Source organism: Aedes aegypti, chromosome 3 (assembly GCF_002204515.2).
Source record: "Aedes aegypti strain LVP_AGWG chromosome 3, AaegL5.0 Primary Assembly, whole genome shotgun sequence".
Lineage (NCBI taxonomy): Eukaryota > Metazoa > Arthropoda > Insecta > Diptera > Culicidae > Aedes > Aedes aegypti.
This window is the reverse complement of record NC_035109.1, coordinates 204,079,365-204,099,459: the sequence shown is the minus strand read 5'-3', so window position 1 is coordinate 204,099,459 and position 20,095 is coordinate 204,079,365. Positions and strand designations below refer to the sequence as shown.

The 20,095-nt window shown below is 38.4% G+C and overlaps 1 protein-coding gene across 4 annotated transcripts in view; it reads left to right on the top strand.

The window, feature by feature from the left end:
- The window catches only part of LOC5566944 (protein mini spindles), a 108,229-nt gene that overhangs the window by 73,943 nt on the left and 14,191 nt on the right, over positions 1-20,095 (top strand). For all 4 annotated transcript variants that reach the window (XM_021850924.1, XM_021850926.1, XM_021850927.1 and 1 more), the window contains 4 exons: positions 4,434-4,527; positions 4,595-5,035; positions 5,100-5,229; positions 5,295-5,368. In XM_021850924.1, the coding sequence (XP_021706616.1) occupies positions 4,434-4,527; positions 4,595-5,035; positions 5,100-5,229; positions 5,295-5,368 (739 nt within the window). The remainder of the gene's footprint in view (positions 1-4,433; positions 4,528-4,594; positions 5,036-5,099; positions 5,230-5,294; positions 5,369-20,095) is intronic.

Below are 20,095 nucleotides of genomic sequence, written 5' to 3'. Positions count from 1 at the left end.
CTTTATTTGAAGCATACATACTAACTGAGAAACGCGAATCTCTTTTCGCACTCGCGCCACGCGGACCGAAAACGATTGGTCTTGATTCCGTCGCTCGCCCTGCAAGAGCTTGCCATGGAATCGGAAGACCACACACTACTAACGCGAATATTTTTTCGCACTCGCGCCACGCGGACCGAAAACGATTGGTCTTGATTCCGTCGCTCACCATGCAAGAGCATGCCATGGAATCGGAAGACCACACACTACTAACGCGAATCTCTTTTCGCACTCAGTACAACATCAAACGAGTTTATTGTCTGCAAAGTAATTGATCATGCTAAATCAATACCGTGGACTCTAACCACTCGACTAAGGAATCAGGACCCAGAAAATTCTCCAGAAATTTTGAGGATGATTCTCAAAGTTCCTCGATTATTTTTAGTAATCCAGAAAATCATTGAAAAGCAGAAATTTCAGGAATATCATTTGAAATAATCTTGATAATCTATTGACAATTTGTGATATTACTTAGAGATACTCGTAGATGAATTCTTAGAAGAGTTCCTAGGAGCATTGCTGAAGGTACGACAAATTCAAGAGAAACATTAGAAACCTTCTAATCAGCGCATTGTTCAAGCCCTGAATGCATTCCGTTGAGAATATTTAGATATTTTTTTCGGGGAGAAAAGCTAAGGGTAATTCATATCGTAATCCTAAAATATTACCTAAAAAAATACCTGTAACGAATCATCGTGAAAAATTATCAATGATATTCTAAGAAAAAAAAAATGAAAACAATTTGGAAAAAATCTGTGTCATCTTGAAAAATATTTTTATAAGCATTCCTGAAATAATTCTAGGAATTCCAAATGCTATTTTGAGAAATATTTAAGACTGAAATAAGAAATTCTCTAACAATTTTTAGAGAATCTTGGAGATGAGGAGCTTCTGGAGGAAATCTTTCAAGAGTTCAGTGAGAAGTATTGAAGGAATATCTGGAAAAATATCTTAAGAATTTCTAGAAGAATTTCTGAGCAATCTATGTGGAATTCCTTGAAGCAATTCTCTAAGAAAGTTCTATGGCAATGGCTAGAATTTCGCCTGGAAAAAGAAATAGCCAAATGTTAGGATAGCTTTCTTCCACTAAAAAAGTATGGTGGATGATCGTAATAGTGTTGCCTCTTGTATAAAAAAGTCATAATCAGGAAGGAGTCCAAAATTTTCATTCATGCCTAAAATTTTAAATTAGGTCTGAGGTAGTTCACTAGCCGAGAACATCTTTGTTCATACGGATCTACAAGTTTGAAAAGTAAATAGATTCTCAATTGTTTAGTTTTATCACATCAACTTGAATAAACGTTCAAGAATGTCATCTGGCAAGTACATATATCTCAATAAAGTAAAAGCTTTTGATCAGTTTTTTTCATACGACCTATAACATAAACATCATAAAAATCGTCGAATACCGTTTTGATTCATATTACGGACACTTAAGGCCCCAGTGAAGCGTTACTCATCCAAAAGCATATAAAATATATCAGTTTGTATGATTCCTCAGCGTCATCGAGCCTTAAACGCCCTTAGCTTTCGAATGGTCGGTCAAGATTTTGATTCCGCAACATGAATAATTTTAAATATATGAAAATGTGTGGACTTCCTATGATTCTTATTCCGGACGCTTCCTTACTTTTGCCTTGATTTCCGGACACTTTGATTCCAATTCCGGACAGCTCATGAAAATCATAAATAGAGAAGTCAAATGATCGATTGAAATCTTCAAACCACTAAACAGACGTCTAAGGCAGATGGGCATTGTAAATTTTCATGTAAAATGCTTATTAAAACAAGCTTCGAAAATGCGAATTTTTAAACGGCAAAAATTGAAACATTTCGTGTGAAATGTTTCCTATACAAAGAAGAGTGTCCAGAATTAAAAGCTGTCCGTAACATGAATCAAAACGGTATGTATCTTGTAAAAATCGTACTTATTTCGGTTCAAATTAACCAACTCAGTGGTCTGGAACTTTTCTGGAAAATGACTGGAAGGTCAGGGAAAGTCAGGGAATTTTATTTTCAAAATTGAGTCGACACCCTATGCCCGCCTCGTTATAAACCAGCGCGACTGGCCCAACCGAACATCGAAGAATGCAGACAGGTTTTGGAGGAGAAGAATGCAGCACGGGCTGCAATGCTGCAGCAAGGTACGCGACAAAACGTGGAGCGATATAAAAGGAAACGAAAGCAACAAACTCGCCTATTCCGGGACAAAAAGCGTCGCCTAGAAGAAGCGGAATGTGAAGAAATGGAGCAGCTGCATCGTTCACAAGAAACGCGAAAAGGTTTCGGCCGCGAGCCGAAATGTGTTGGGATAAGGATGGAAGCATCTTGACGGATAGACGTGAGGTGATTGAAAGGTGGAAGCAGCACTAAGATGAAGACATGAATGGCACGGAGAACACAGGCGCAGAGGGTCACGACAGCAGAGGAAGTGGCTATGCCAGCACGGCGGATGAAGAAAACCAACCATTTCCCACATTGAGAGAAGTTAACAACAAGGCCGTTAATTCCCGAAGGGCACATCATGGATGGTATTGGAGCTGAACTCATCAAAATAGGCCCAGAAAGGTTTGCCGCCTGTCTGCCCCGGCTGATTGTCAGAATCTGGGAAACGGAACATCTGCCGAAGGAGTGGAAGCAAGGGGTCATATACCCCATCTACAAGAAGCGCGACAAACTGGAATGTGAAAACTATCGTGCGATCACCATCCTGAATGCCGCCTACAAGTGGTGAATGCGTCAAAAACAAAATACATGCTGATACGCGGAACCGAACGAGACAGAGCCCGCCTGGGAAGCAGTGTTACGGTACACGGGGGTTCTTTTGAGTTGGTTGATGAGTCCGTTTACCTCGGATCCTTGCTAACGGCTGAAAACAATGTTAGTCGTGATATACGGAGACGCATCATCAGTGGAAGTCGCGCCTTCTATGGGCTCCAGAAGAAGCTGCGAGAAGATTCATCCCCGCGCCAAATGTACCACGTACAGTACTGGACAAAATAAAGTACGCATTGGCCGTTTTTCCATACAAAATGATCAAGTTTGCAGTCTTATATCTCGGTTTCTAGTTGTCCCATTGACCTGAAATTTTCACCGCAGCTTGAAAGTAACCTCAAATTTGCTAGGCTAGAAATTCATAGTTTTTCATTAACGAACTTTTAAGTTATCGCAAATCTCAAATTTTGATAAAAATGACAAAATTTTAAAGTAAAAATAATTTTTAAATGAAAATATTTAGAGCAATGTGTTCTTCTGCAAAAATTTACAATTTGATAAGACACACAAATATGCAGAACATCATTTTTCGGTAAAACTGATTGTTTTCAAAATATTTTCAAAATTAAATTTTGCAATTTTTTGCAAATTGAGAGATTTTCAATAATTTAAAAGATTGTGTTTCAAATGCAGTGATATTTTAATTGAGTAAAATCTATGTTATATCTAGGCTGTGGTGAAAATTTCAGATCAATCGAAACACTAAAAGCTGAGATTCAGATCTCCAAACTTGACCATTTTGTATGGGAAAACGGCCAATGCGTACTTTATTCTGTCCAGTACTGTACAAGACGCTTATAAGACCGGGAGTCCTCTATGGACATGAAGCATGGACCATGCTGGAAGAGGACCTGCAAGCACATGGAGTGTTCGAACGAAGGGTGCTTAGGACCATCTTTGGCGGCGTGCAGGAGAATGGTGTGTGGCGGCGGAGAATGAACCACGAGCTCGCTAGGCTCTACAGTGAACCCAATATCCAGAAAGTGGCGTAAGCCGGAAGGTTGCACTGGGCAGGACATGTTGCAAAACTACGGGACAACAACCCTGCAATGATGGTGTTTGCGTCGAATCCGGTTGGTACAAGAAGCCGGCCGGCACCGTTATTGACCAATAATATGAGAGCTGTTATAATGTGCCCTTCGGGAATTAGCGGAAAGTTCCATCCCTTACGCATTTTGATCAAAGTGCAATTCTTGTCAATTCCTATCAATCACGGAGCAGCAACGATTGACATATACAGTCAGCCTATGCTAAGGAATTAACTTTTTTATTATTTTCAACGAATAATATTAATCTAGTCAATTGAACAATATCATGTATTATTTCATCATGTGATGTATGTTTCAAACAGTTTCAAATATAACAATGCAATTATGTAAAATATAGCACATGATAAAGTTATAATCAAATTCATTAATTGGTTGTAGAATTTAGTGACAAGCAGGAGTGTTCTTCGAATTTATGGTTTGTTTCCATTAAGCATATGGTTGTTGGAGTGATTCTAAACATTTTCGGGTTGAATACTCGGTGAAGCTTTTCAATACTTTTGGTGTTTTGTGTATATTACAGTATATTGAGAGCATGACAGTTTTACAAACGAACTGGATTCCTTTTTCTAGCGCACTGATACGATTACTCAAAGAATCGTGTCAAACTAGTTGCCTACCTAAGTTTACGGATCTACTCATGAAGTGCATCTGGCGAAATGTGAAGGTAATTAGATACATCCACGAAATCATAAAGAAACCGTTGAATCTCAACGTTTGATCATATATTTCAGGTTATTCCTGACCGGCTTCAGGATTTGGACTACGATTCCGTCTTGCTAGAGGTGCATGAGTTTATGTTGGCCTTACCGAGCGTTTGGTGGCAGCAAAGGCCTTCCGATACTCCTCTGCGGACGGTGAAAACAATCATTCACAACATGACGAAAATCAAGGGCAATGCCATCCTGCAGCACTTGAATCGGATTCCCAGCCACTCAGAACTGAATACCTATATCTTGCGAATATTGAAAAATCTCAACAAGGAGTCGGCTTCCAGTGCAGCCAATTTGCACGCTGCAGCCGTCGCCAATTCGAATAGTGAAAACAACAATACTCAGCACCGAACCGGCAGCCGACCTGTGCACGAAACACACGAAGAAGTGTCCAACATCTTCAAACTAATCTCGAACACGGACACTAGCCAAGAGGGACTAGCGAAATTGCATGAGTTCAAGGTAGGAAATTAGATTGTAGCATGCAAACACTGCCTATATCTAATCAATCATTTTTTCAAACCAGTCAAAAAATCCCGATGTAGATATCCTCCCGTTTCTGAAAGGGGCTAGCGTCAGCTTCCAGAAGTATATCATAGACGGACTGCAAGAACTGGATGCGAGAAAAAGTAGCGTAAAGGAAAGTGATAAGAAAAGTAAGTTCCGTTGAGTTGCCAATGGTTTACGACTTGCACTAACTACAATGCTTATTAAATTACAGTTATGGCAGCGAATTGTATGCCACAGTCAACCACCAATCCCGACTACTGGATGGAACGTTTGAACTCGCTCATGGTAAGTGTTACGTCTTTTCCGAGAAAAATGTTCGATGTCATTGTTAAGCCGAATCGTTGGGATCATTAAATTTCATTGTTTAAAATTAGTCTTCATTTATTATTTTGCACAAATCACGAATTTTACCTAGATTTTTGTAAAAAACACGTGTTGGTGAGGGCACAGCGATTCCTTGTTGTGTCGATTAGATTTTTGCCAGTACTCAATGTATTCGCATAACATTTTTAAGTTAGGTAAAGCCATCTTGTCCAGAAAACTATACTAATCGCGTGCCCATTTATCCGGGAAATCCAGGAAAAGCGGAAAAACTGAGCTAGAAGATTTTTAAGAAACTTCTTAGGCGATTTAAGTGGTTTCTCAATGACATTCTGTACACATTAATTAAGAATTGCCTTTTGACGGATTCCTGAAGAAGTCGTGTTTGGATTACTAACTTGACTAATTCGTGATCTATAGCAAAGTCCTAGTGAGGTCCCTGAGGAGATTTTGTATGTGTTTCTGCAGATTTACAGGGAAATCTTCCTGTCATTCTCAGCGTATTGCTTGGGAGACCCTTTGTGAATTCGTGAAGAGCTTTTTAATGGATGAATAAATGACATGGTAATTTAAGTATTCTTGAGCAGATTTTGTTTACTTCTTGTAAACATTCTTGGAAAATCTTTGATGGATTTCTGGACAGATGCTTGTTTGGAGTTATGTCACTATTTTTCGCAAGCAATCAATCAAATGTTTTTTTTACAAGGCATTGTTTATGTCATAAAGATCTCTTGGATTTAACGAGAGTTGCACCAGATCAAAAATATCTCAATGAACCAGAACCATGTCTAATGCATAATTTAGACATTCTTAGTAGAGGATGGGTAAGCCATTATAAACATGATTGATTTGTGGAACAATGATCTGATTTAGATACACAGTATAATTCCAAAATCTCTCAAAATTTCTTGTGAATTAATATTGGGTGCACGCCATTCTCTGTATGTTTGCCCTTTCAATTGAATATAAACACTAATAGATTGTTTCTACCATGTCAGTTATTTTCTACCCCGTATTCGAAAACCTGGTCCAAGGGTAACTTTAGCAAACTTTAAGTCAGGACAGTTCATTTAACTTCCCGTAAAACATCTTTATTGATGGTCTTTTACGCTTTTAATAACTCTATAATATCTGTATGTCTAGAACTCTTTCAAAATTCAAAACGTTTGTAACCCACAGTATTTTAATTTTCGTTAACATTTCCTAAAAAAGTCCTACAAATTTCAACATAAGGTACCGCGGGGCAAGTGGGTAAATGGGGTAAGTGAAAACAATTGATATATTTTACTGAATATGTGAATTAACGTTTTAAACTCATGCGTAAACCTTTGAGGTCATTGAGAACATTACGATAGGTAAGAGATTTCTGAGATTTTTCAGCCATTATTGCATAATAGAGTGAAAAATTGTTAACCTGTCAACTGTTACTCCGTAACAAGTTGGCGGCGTACAATCTTATTTTAAAATTTTCAGTGGAAAAAAGTTGCGGGAAATAATTTCCTGTACCACTTCTTAGTTGTCCTCTGTGACAGTTTCAAACTGCAATAAAAAAAGTTTTAGAATTAATTCGACGTAGACCTAAAATTAACTAAATTTAAACACCGTCAATTTTCTTATCAGGTGGGGCAAGTAAAAAGTTTATCATTAGAGATTGAATTTGTGTTTTCTCTTTAAGTAGCCATAAGTAAACATGGTTCGCAATCATCATAGAAAAACATAACGTGCTGATAATTCAAGAAACACTATACTCAAGAGTTAAATGCTATTAGAAATCATGGAAATTCTCTAAAAGATGTTGCCAAACATTACAATATCAATATGTCTACTTCGGGGAGCCAATTAAAAGGAAGACGTTGACTGAAAAGTTGCAATATTAGAGAACATACGGAAATCTCGTGGAATGTCTATGTAAACCTAGTTCAAAACATAAAAATGAGGTATAGGTCTATCCACATAAAAAAGGCCCTAAATACGTTATTGAAGGATTCCGTTTGATTTCTCCCGAAGAGTTATCCGACGTCATATCCGACTTTCTCAAAAACAAATAACGAGCAGTGGAAATTCTACAGCACAGAAATGCAATTGCTGTTCTATAATGTAAGACCTAACATTGGAAATGTTACAGTTATAATGTTGTCGAATCATTTCAACTAACATAACTGAACAGAAGAAAATTGAAGTGAAAAGAATAAAATTTTCTTTGTTTACATGTTACTTATGTTATTGTTCATTGGGAAGCCTTAACAAGTGTTAAAGCTAATAGAAATCGTGAATATAACTGTTTGTTTTTGAATTTATTGTTCAAAACGATAAACTTTTCACTTGCCCCACTTTTGGGGCAAGTGAAAAGTAAGGAGACCTTTTTCAAAAACTTTTTCTGTATTTTTTTCTTCAATTTTTCATAAAAATCGATTTCAGCATGCTGCTTATATATGGTGGGAGTCAAGCTAAAAAATATACACAACCTCATATGTTTCAATTTAAAGTCCCTAGAATTGGAAGAATCTCAACTATGCGAATTCCATTACCCACTTGCCCCACGGTACCTTATATTTACAGTCTTCAAAGAGTTTCCTTCTACTCCAGGATTCAAATAAGCATGCTTTGAATAAATCCCAATAAGTAGGATCGTTTCCATGATTCTGTACATGTTTTATTGTAATAACAATTCAATACCAATAAATGAATGAATGAAGTAGGATCGTTTGAATCAAACTAATTGAGCGTAATTTTGCTAGGGATTCAATCCCAAGATTGAATCCTTGAAGTGTCATCATCGTACCTATCTCTGTACGGGAGATGTCTGTTTCAATTTTGTGTAGAATTCTGTAAATGGTAGAGCAAGGTGAAATAGTCGATTTTTCAAAATAAAATATCATATAACTCCGAAAATTTAAGAGATACATTTTTTATGTCTTCTGAAGAAATGCGTATTTTATCGATTCAAACAACTTTGTAGAAAATAAGAAAAAAACTCAAAAATACCTAGAAAAAGATACCGTGAGGGCCCCTAACTCTGCGCACTTTTACCAAAATTCACCAAAATCTGGTAAAACACTTAAATTTTTGTTTACAATTTTTGTTTCATATATTGCTACAATAGTAATAAAAAAGTACGCGAAGAATTTTCTTGACAAATTATGTTTATTACTCTAATAAAAAATGAAATAGCTTTAAAAATATTGAAAAACGTCCAAATTGACTGCCCGTTAGCAAAAATGCTAAGGGAGTACCTCATCACTTAAGTCATTTGAAGCAAATTAAAGAGAATATGTTTCAGATTTTTAGTACGTAGGCACTAGTTTATTTATCGAGCAATCATCACTGGTAAAGTGCAACTTTTTTTCCTTCATTTTCTTATTCTTCTTAAGTGCGCATAGTAAGGAACCATTTTTCAACTATGTTCCTTACCATGCGCAGCAGTTATAAAACGTTATTTTCAACAAACAATCAACCCTCCAGAGGTCGATATTGAAGGGAACCATCGACTTGTCGACACCATCGTGATATGGAATAGAAATGCTTTGGAAAATTGTTTGAGGGGACCATCATAGTAAGGGAAGATTAAAAAATGACGTCCTTCACATTTTAAGGATTTCTACACTCCGTCTCCTCAGTCCCTGTCGCGATTTTTACAGTACCTAATGTCACTTTGTCATAGACTCTTCCTCCCCTCAACGATGGACGTAATTTTTGAATGCTCCCTAACCATGCAATAAAATAATTTAGATATTTTGTATAGTTTCATGAGTCAATATCGAGTAATGGAACACCGAGGTTTAATCGTATTTGCTATATAGAAACGCCAATAAAGTACTGTTATTGATCTGCAATAGGAATCGTTCATTAATTACGTCACGCTTATACAGAGTGGCGATACTTCTCGATTGATTGATGAACAATACATGAAGAATGGATATACCCTTTCGCTTAAACTATTCTTCGTATTTAGTAGAAATGTTCGGGTTTTACCAGAGTCTATAAATGAAGAGTTGCGCGAAGAGTGAAACCAAATCTACCTATCGAACTGTCAAACCGTCTACCTATCGAGCAGACCAGCATAACAAATAGCCCCATTAAACATTTGACAGTTCAACAGCCGACTAAATTGGTTGTTGCACCGACGCTTATGGAAGTTTAACACAGCGAACAACTGACTAATCGCTAGATTAAATCGGGTGACCGAGGAAATCTGCGTTTTAGTAGGTCAACTTGCTTGGATTTTACTTAAAATACCGATTTATCCACCTATTTAGTAGGATTGCGTCGGCCCACCCTATTAAATCGGATGATATTCGATTGATCCTTGTGTTAATCTTCCATAAGCGACGGTGCAATAATCGACCGATTTTGCAACCAATTTAGTCGGCTGTTGAACTGTCAAATTTTTAATGGGGAGGGGCTATTTTTGAAGAAAAAGGAGAACAATCATTCAACGAAGCCTCTTCGCGCAACTCTCTGTATATAGACTCTGGGTTTTACATATAACAAACCCGAACCAGGTTCTTATTTATTTACTTCAAACCCGGATCCGACCCGAATCCGAGACAATTATTTAATACCGAATCCGGACCCGAACAGAACCAAACAAATTTGGGTTTTATATTTTCTAATGAAAATACATAAACAGTCCAAGCTAATTTTCCTTTACACGCCAAAAGTGAACGCAAAAAAGACGTAGTTTGTACGTGTGATTGTAATTTCGATTATTTTAAGAGTTGCCCTTAATGGCATTCATTAACACTAATTATCATGGATTGAATTATAGATAAAATTCACTTCATTTAGTAAACTTCTATGTTACAGACATTCCACGCTCCACTAGGGACGTAAAGTCGTATAAAGTAAGAAAATGAAGATTAATTCAGAGTTTAACTGCTAGTAATGCTTTTAGTAAAATACTTTAACTGTTATAAAGAATTTATCGAGTGCGCAGAGTTAGGAACCTAAATGCGCAGAATAAGGAGCATTGCAAAAATGAGTGCGCAGAGTTAGGAACACGGACACCCTTGAGAAAAATTAAAAAAAATGCAATAAAAATCATTACTTAGTGAAACTTTTATATTTTTTCCTTATACATAAGATCAATAAGTATTTGCTCCGAAAATTTCAGACTATTGTGTTTTGTTTTCAATTAATTACAGCTGTTTGAAATTTGAAAAGCCTTAAGTGCGCAGAGTATGGGGCCTTCACGGTATAACAAAAAAACATTTTTTGAGGTGTCGTTCACATATCTCACCTCACCCATATCTCTTAAAATTCAATAGATAGAGCTAAAGTGTATTCAGCAAATTTTCATGTAGTGAAATTATCTACAACTTTGCCGAAGACACCATTGGTGTATCTCCACTTTTGCAAAAAAAAATAAAATCTATCCCACTGCTAGGTGGATTTATCACAAAAATAATACTTTCTTAAGAAGGGCTTCAACATCCCGAACAACTTCTCTGAAGACACCTACCTTACCTTGATGGCTACAGCGTAGCATCACGCCATTGCCGGGCGTATTGTAGAGCTCCATCTTCGTCGGTCTTGGGCGAAACTTCTCCAGTTGCCCCGAACGTTTAGGGTCGCCAGGTCCTCTTCCACTGCGTACAGCCAGCGTATTCGTGGTCTTCCCCGAAGCCGCCGGCCTCTACCTGGTTCCCTGCTGAATATTATTTTCGCAATTCTTTCTTCCGACATTCGCACTAAGTGACCAGCCCACTGAAGTCTGCCGTATTTTACACGATTGATAATATTCGCATCTTTGTACACTTGATACAACTCGTGATTCATGCGTCTGCGCCACACATCATTTTCGAGTTTCCCACCGAGTATTGTCCGCAGCACTTTACGCTCGAAAACACCGAGAGCTTTCCGGTCTGACTTTTTCAACGTCCACGCTTCGTGCCCGTAGAGAGCCATCGGAAGAATCAATGTTTTATACAGGGCGAATTTAGTTTCGGTTTGCAAGCTGCGGGACCTAAGCTGGTTACGTAGTCCGTAAAAGGCCCTATTCGCAGCCGCAACACGTCTTTTCACTTCGCGGGAAACGTCGTTGTCACATGTCACAAGTGTTCCAAGGTAAACAAATTCTTCAACAACTTCAAACACATCCCCAACACTACCTCAGCACTTACACCACCATGCCTGACTCTATCTCTACCTGCAACCATGTACTTCGTCTTGGTAGAATTGATTGTCAGGCCTATCCTCGCTGTCTCCCTCTTCAGAGGCACGAAGGCCTCTTCCACTGACCTGCGATCGATTCCAATCAGGTCTATATCGTCCGTAAAGCCAAGGAGCATGTGCGACCTTGTGATAATAGTGCCATTTCTTTGCACGCCAGATCTCCTAATAGCACCCTCAAGTGCAATGTTGAACAGTAAATTCGAAAGTGCGTCTCCCTGCTTCAATCCGTCTAACGTCACGAACGAGGTTGACACCTCGTCTGCGATCCGAACACTTGATTTCGAACCATCCAGCGTAGCACGTATCAGCCTAATTAGTTTCGCCGGAAAACCATTTTCAGACATTATCTGCCAAAGCTCATTTCTTTTCACTGAGTCGTACGCCGCCTTGAAATCAATAAACAGATGGTGAGTCTGCAAGTTATACTCCCGGAATTTGTCTAGGATCATTCGCAAGCTAAACATCTGGTCCGTTGTCGAACGGCCCTCACGAAAACCAGCTTGGTATTCGCCGACGAAGGACTCCTCGAGCGGTCTCAGTCTGTTAAACAGGATGCGCGACAGAATTTTGTACGCCGAATTCAGCAGGGTAATTCCTCTGTAATTGGCACACTCCAGTCTGTGCCCTTTCTTGTAGATAGGGCGGATGAGGCCATCCAACCAGCCGGTGGGCAATTCTTCGTCCTCCCATACCTTCAGAAGTACTCGGTGGATCGACTGGTAAAGCTGCTCGCTTCCGTGCTTGAGAAGCTCGACCGGGATCTCGTCCTTCCCAGCAGCCTTACAGTTCTTCAGCTCGCTGATAGCCTTTTTAACCTCTCCTATGGTCGGTGGGTCCACAGCTTGATCGTCATCATCTATGTTCATCCTGTTCCTCGCTACATTTCCATTCTCACCGTTCAACAATTGCTGAAAGTGCTCCTTCCACCTGGCAGCCACCGCCGTTTTATCGGTCAGCAAATTCCCTTCTCGGTCATTGCACATGGCGGGCACTGGTACGGTATTGTGCCGCGCACCATTGACCGTTGCATAAAATCTCCGCATATCATTTCGGTTCATGCTTTCTTGTGCGTCAGCTACCACACTTTCTTCGTGCTGCCTTTTCTTTCTGCGGTGGATTCGCTTTTCTTCGGCTCTCGCTGCCCTGTACGACTCTCTGTTCTGTCGGGTACCGGCCACAAGCATACGGCTTCTGGTAACATTCTTCATGTCTGTCACCCTCTGGCACTCTTCATTGAACCAGCCGTTCTGTCTTCGTCGTTGACCAGTGCCGATCACTTCTCGCGCCGTTGTTGTCACAGCTTCGTAGATAGGGTCCCACAGGCTGTCGACGTCTCCAGCAACGTTGACTCTTCCCAACTTCTCGTCTAGTTGCTGACGGTACTGCGCAGCTACCCCATCAGTCGACAAGCGTTGTATATTGAAGCGTAGCGTTCTGTGTGTTGCGGAACTCGTGACGCTGGATAACCGCGCCCGAATTTTAGCTGCAACGAGATAATGATCCGAGTCGATATTAGGGCCTCGGAAGGTCCTGACATCAATGACATCTGAGAAATGTCGCCCATCAACCAGCACGTGGTCTATTTGGGAGCAGGCATCGCCACTCGGGTGTCGCCAGGTGTGTTTGCGGATATTCTTTCGTGCGAAGTAGGTACTGCTGATTGCCATCCCTCTAGCAGCAGCGAAGGTTACTAGCCGCAGGCCATTATCATTGGTAACGGAATGAAGGCTTTCCGTTCCTATAACGGGTCGGAAGAAATCTTCTTTCCCGATCTGCGCATTTGCGTCGCCAATGACTATCTTGACGTCTTGTTTTGGGCACTCTCCGTAGGCCTTATCCAGGCTCGCATAGAACTCATCCTTCATGGCATCGGGCTTATCGTTCGTTGGCGCATATATGCTGATCAGGCTGTAGTTGAAGAACTTGCCCCTCATTCTCAACACACAGATTCGGTCGCTTACCGGTTTCCACCGAATAATTCGCTTCATCTGCTTCCCAATCACTATGAAGCCAACTCCACGTTCTGCTCTGTCGCCACCGCTGTAGTAGATGTGGTACTTGAATGAAGTGTTGGCGATGGGGTCCACCGCTCGGAATTCGCGTTCTCCGGTTCTCGGCCAGCGTATTTCCTGGATAGCTGCCACGTTCACGCCGACATTCCGCAGTTCACGAGCCAGGAGCCCAACACGCGCGGGTTCATTCAAAGTTCTCACGTTCGAAGATCCAACTTTCCAATCGTTGTCCTTTATTCGTTGCCGGGTCTGTTGCCGTAAAATCAATCCGTTTGCTCTACTTTTGCCTTTCTTGGTTGGTGAAGAGTCTTCGATAGACCACCTAACCAGGGTTGCGCTACCTACATCGTGCTAGAGGGGCTGCCTCCTCGATGCTGACACGATACAGCATCGTCCGCTTGTTCTTTACATGATGACCACGGTCATAGCCATCACAACCATCCACCTTTATCAGGGCTTTGGACCTGTAGCTCTGGTTCTCAATAGTTTCAAGTTCTTTCGGACATGTTACTATGGTGAGCCGTCATGCGCTAGCGGTGTTCTCTCTGAAGACACGATCACGAATTTAGGCCCTTGGAAGCACTGTTCATTGTGCCTACATTTTACACTTTTCAGCTCTGGAAGGGGGCGGGGATTTAAAAACTTATTATTGAAACTATGTGTTGATCACAGAAGAACATTAATAGCTTGGAGAATTGTCACTTCTTCTTGGCATTACGTCCTCACTGGGACAGAGCCTGCTTCTCAGCTTAGTGTTCTTATAAACACTTCCACAGTTATTAATTGAAAGGGTTCTTTGCCAAAGCTACCATTTTTGCATTCGTATATCGCATAGCAGGTACGATGATATTCTATGCCCAGGGAAGTCAAGGAACTTACCATTACGAAAAGATCCTGAACCGACCGGGTTTCGGGATTCAGCATAGCTTTGCTTTGTAGCCGCGGGCTCTAACCACTCGACTAAGGAAGGCCCCAGGGAGAAGGAGAATTGTCACGTGATCACCCATTCTGAAGTTATTATAATCTAGAGTGCGATGTCGCATCACTGCTGTTGGTTGCCATATCAAAGTGATATTGATAGCTCGCAACTGATATTAATAGTTTTTGTAAATCAGCCATACGCTGTTATGACTGATATTGAGCAACTCTGATCATTTGCTACAACTTTGCTGAACATACCAACTCACGATTCGTTAAAATAAAGAAGGTGGCCTATACTTCACTCTTGTGATCATCGTAATTTTTTTTATGCGTACATTTTGCAGTACTGAAAATTCAGTGCCGGCCATTTGGCCGAACGGGTCATTTGTCCGAATACCGTTTGGCCGAATCATGAACATAAAAATCAAATTACAACACCTCTGATGTGTAGGTTTCATAAGTGTGGCCCAATAACTGATAAGCTAATAAATTTGTTGATTTTTATGATGTGACGGGACGTAATTTTTTGTCACTCTATAAGAGCTCTAAGAGAATGATAAAATCGACCCGTTAATTCAGACGAAGTTGTGAACTCCTCACATCGCGTCAAGACTCTGAGGTGACGCTTAATTCGCCAAAGCGGATTACCAAAGGTGTAAAAAGGTTTCAAGTGTTTTATTGATTTCATCAGATTTTGTCCTTCTTTTGCACATAGGTTATTCTTTCGAGTTATACTGGTTTCATTACCATTGAAAATAGTTCAGCTTATATTTTAATTGGGTATTTTTACCTTCTTTAAATCACCGGAAGTTCTTTGTAGTTGTACTGATATAACTATTATATGTATTACACTTTGCCTACATTTTCATAAGAGTTTTCCTTCTTTTGATCATAGGCTGTTCTTTTAAGAGTGAAGTATTTCTCATAGTTATTCGTATTAAAGCTTATAATAAGGGTATCAGGGGTAATATGCACCCCAGGAGTAAAACGACTTTTCGGGGATTGTATACATATTTTAGAAAAATTTAGACATTTTTCTGGAAGTTGGATTTGTAAAATCGCATGTTGTGGGTCACTCCTATCCGCCCTTGACGAATCTTTTCCAAATACTCATAAAATACACCGTGGGGTTGTTTTGACTCAAGGGTGCATATTACCCCAGACTCCCTTACGTCTTATTCAAAATATATTTTTTTTTACCTCAACTTGGGTGAGATGTCATTCTCCTCCAAGTTTAAGATTGCAACATGTGAACTGAACTTTACAACGTTGCTTACGTATAGCAATAAACGACTCGGGGAATACTTAAGTCAAAGAAACCAAGACTTGTGGTTGCTAGAGCTATGACATATATTACTTAGTACGATCCGAGGGATCAAAGCAACCCGATCCAGCAAAAGGACGAATAAATCTTAAACCTTTTTAGTTACTGTCAAAAGCTAACTACAAACATCTGCAGGTGGCTATCACCGCTAGCAGAGAAGTGAATAACTGCTTACATTTAGAATGTTGTTCAGCACGAACTGTTTCTTGAACTACTACTAAAAAGCTAATTATGTGTATATCAATGGTGGTGTAACCTTCTGAATAAGCTGAATAAGTTCTTTAAATTCATTATAAATCCATGCTAACAGTAGTTCACTTTTGTTTTCAATTTCGGCCGAACGGCATTCGGCCAAATGAACCGGAACCGAAAATTCTGAACATATTATCAGCAGTGCCGGATTTGGGCATCGGGGGACCCGGGTTAGATCTCATAAAGGGGGCCCTTCATACAATTTGGAAATTCCACAAACTAACGTATTGAATTTGAGCTTTGGACGAAATGGTTGGAGTAAAACATATGAGTGGCCCAAATTCAAAGTATTGTAAATGACGTTTTCGGTTGTAAGCTATAAACATTGAGAGTCGAATTTCTTTTGTTTTTAAGCTTTCCAATAATGTTTTGAGGTGATTTTTGCGTCCAAAGGGAAAAATATAATGATTCGTAGGAGATTGGCTCGTTTTTTGGCTTCTATATAATTTGTATGGAGTGAAAAATCACTGAAAGTTTTCAAAGTCGTTTTCTCCAAAGCTCCTTTTGAATCAATTTAGTGTAAGTTTACAGTTTTTCTCTGGTTGCCTCATTCTCTGAAAAAAAAACAAAGTATTTGCAGTACTAGCATAAATAAAGTTCATAAGGCCGGTTGTCCTGAAATTCGAACTGAATGTTGGAAATAACTTCAAATTAGATTTTGAAATAAATCATCAAATTCTTTGCAAAAGTGTCCAAGTTCTTAAACTCCACACATTTTGACAATAATGTCATAATATTGATACTTAGATATTTTGAAAACAGAAAACATGCCTTTTCCGAAATGTTCACATTTAAAAACATTCAAATTTTGTAATTTTTCTCAAAATAGTATTCTTTAAAATAGCTTCCAAACTCTTGAATAATATTTATTAATTTCCCGAAATCAAATTTCAAGTTATTTATGAGAAGTAGTTTAATTTTCAGGTCAACCGGTTCGTTAGAAACACAGTTCCCTAAAATTGATCATTTTTGTATGGAAATCGGTCGTCTTCATGTACTTTGTACTTTATTCTTGACAGTACTGTATATACTTTTAATTATATTCAAATTTTACTCAAAGCCTTTACTGAAGGATTACTGTTAGGATTTTTTTTATTATCGGATAATTTGGGCCGGAGGCTCTCCGATTTGCATGAAATTTTCACCAGAGGTAGAGCTCGGATACATGGCCAAAAGTAAAATTCAAAAAAAATATATAGTGGCCTATTTTCCCGGAAAACTCTAGATGAATTTTCACGATTTCTCTATATACCTCAAACTTTGAAAATTCATATCTCCTGAACTATGCATTAGGGTGCCAATGGAATGTATGGGAAAAATTTTGCCATCGAATTTCAAAAAATGGTAGGGCTCAAAAGTTTTGTCTCCTCGAAAAAAGTCCCCATGCAAAATTTGAGCCATGAAAAATCTCCAAAGGGGGGGTACATGAAATTTCCGAAATCTAAATTTTTTTTGATGCCAGATGTCTTAGAAATGCATGAAACGTCGAGATCTGGTATTATTTGGAAATTTTTTTTTTTTGAAAAAATCGATCTTTTGGGACTTAGTAAATTTTTGAGTTGGGGGAGTGAATTGAATTTGAAATGAACAATTTGAATTCAATTGCTGAGAAAAAAAAAAAATAAAAAATAGAATTTTAATTGAATATTGAAGACAATAGTATTGGAACATCTATAACATTATCGTAAGCCATTTTCTACATATTAATATGTGGTATTTTATCAGGGTGGTTCATTTATTTTCCATTACGGTGGGCCTTTCTGTCGAAAAATCATAATTTGAATGGGATATTAAAAACAATAGTATTTTATCACCTCTTTCATCGTCGTAGGTCATTTCCTTCATTAGATTCGTGATATTTCATTGGGAAGGCTATATTCCATTACGGTGGTCCTTTAAAAAAAAATGAGAATATGAATGGAATAATAAATACAAGAGTAATTAAACATCTCCTGTGTCATCGTAGGCCACTGTTAACATATTTCATTGGGGCTATTGTCCTCAGTTTTGCATAAGGGTGATCATTTAATTTGTAAATTAAAAAAAAAATATTCTCAACAGATCTAACAAATCAACTTTGTTTGTATAGTTTTGAATCATGATTCTTCATTGGCATGCAATTCTTCGTTAAGATAATTTCATTAAGGTTTTCTTTTGAATAGTTAAAATAAAACGTTCCAATAACAATAATCAGTGAATTCAGTGAAGCACAACTCTAACTGCCATAATCAAAATACAGATAAAAAAGGAATGAAATAATTTTTGACGTATTCAAATTATGACAATAGCTTGATGGGCGACGATGAAGGGCAACAAAAGTGTTAGTTTATATTTTCAAAAGAGATTCTCAGCCTTGGGCTCCTTCATTCCCGAAACAAAAGTACGTTGCCTTCTGCTTGCTATAGTACACGCGATTCGGTTGTGACAACGTAGGCAATTCCAGTTTTAACAATCAGTTCTCGTTTATTCTTCGAAGATGTAACAAAGTTCCTTATAGAAATTTCGTCGGAATTTCATATGTATTTTTTCGTGAATTTTCTGTGGTATTTCCTTCGAAATTTCCTATGAAGTGTCCTTCGGAATTTCATTCTGAACTTTTCATTGGAATTTTCTTCGAAATTTACTTTGGAGTTTCTTTTTGAGTTTCCTTCGAAATTCGCTTTGGATTTTTCTTTAGAGTTTCCTTCCGAATTTCTTCTAGAGTTTGTTTCGGAATTTCCTGTGTAATTATCTTTGGAGCTTCCTTCAGAATTGTATTCGAAATATTATTTGGAATTTCTTTCGAAGCATTGGAATTTACTTTGGAATTTCCTTTTAAATTTTCCTTGAAGCTTTCTTCGGAATTTCATTTGGGATTTCTTTTGGACCTTTGAAATTTAGTTCGGAATATTCTTAAAAATTTCCTGTACAATTTTCTTTGGAATTTCTACAGAGTTTTCTTGAGAATTTCCTTACAAATTTGCTTTGGATATTCCATAGAAAATTCCTTAGAAATTTCCTACGAAATTTCCTTTTAACTTCATTTTTTCATTGCAATTTGCTTCGGGATTTGCTTTGGAATTTTCTTTGGAATTTCCTTAGAAATTCCCTTTTGAATATACTTTGGCTATTTTTCAGAATTGTCGTCGGAATGTCCTTTGGAATGTGCTTCAGAATTTCTTTTAGAATTTTATTCAGTTTTTTTTTCGGGATTTCCCTTATACCGTTTTGAATCATATTACGGACAGCTTCATATTCCGGACACTCTACTTTGTATGGGAAACATTTCACACGAAATGTTTCAATTTTTCCCGTTCAAAAGTTCTCACTTTCGAGGCTCATTTTAAAGAGCTTTTTCCATTAAAATCTTTGCACACTCATAATGTGCAACTGCCTTGGACGTCTCTTTAGTGGCTTGATGACTTCAACTGATGATTTGACTTTTCTATTAATGATTTCCTTGAGCTGTCCGGAATTCGAATCAAAGTGTCCGGAATATGAGGCAAAAGTGAGGAAGCGTCCGGAATAAGAATCATGAAAAGGCCACACATTTCAATTCATTTAAAATAATTCAAGTTGCGAAAGCTTATTCTTTACCCGCAATTCGAAAGTTAAGGGTTTCTGACACTCGATAACGCTGAGAAATCATACAGAATGATATATTTAGTATGCTCTATGCTGAGTTATACTTCTACAGAAAAAATATTCTCAACAGATCTAACAAATCAACTTTGTTTGTATAGTTTTGAATCATGATTCTTCATTGGCATGCAATTCTTCGTTAAGATAATTTCATTAAGGTTTTCTTTTGAATAGTTAAAATAAAACGTTCCAATAACAATAATCAGTGAATTCAGTGAAGTACAACTCTAACTGCCATAATCAAAATACAGATAAAAAAGGAATGAAATAATTTTTGACGTATTCAAATTATGACAATAGCTTGATGGGCGACGATGAAGGGCAACAAAAGTGTTAGTTTATATTTTCAAAAGAGATTCTCAGCCTTGGGCTCCTTCATTCCCGAAA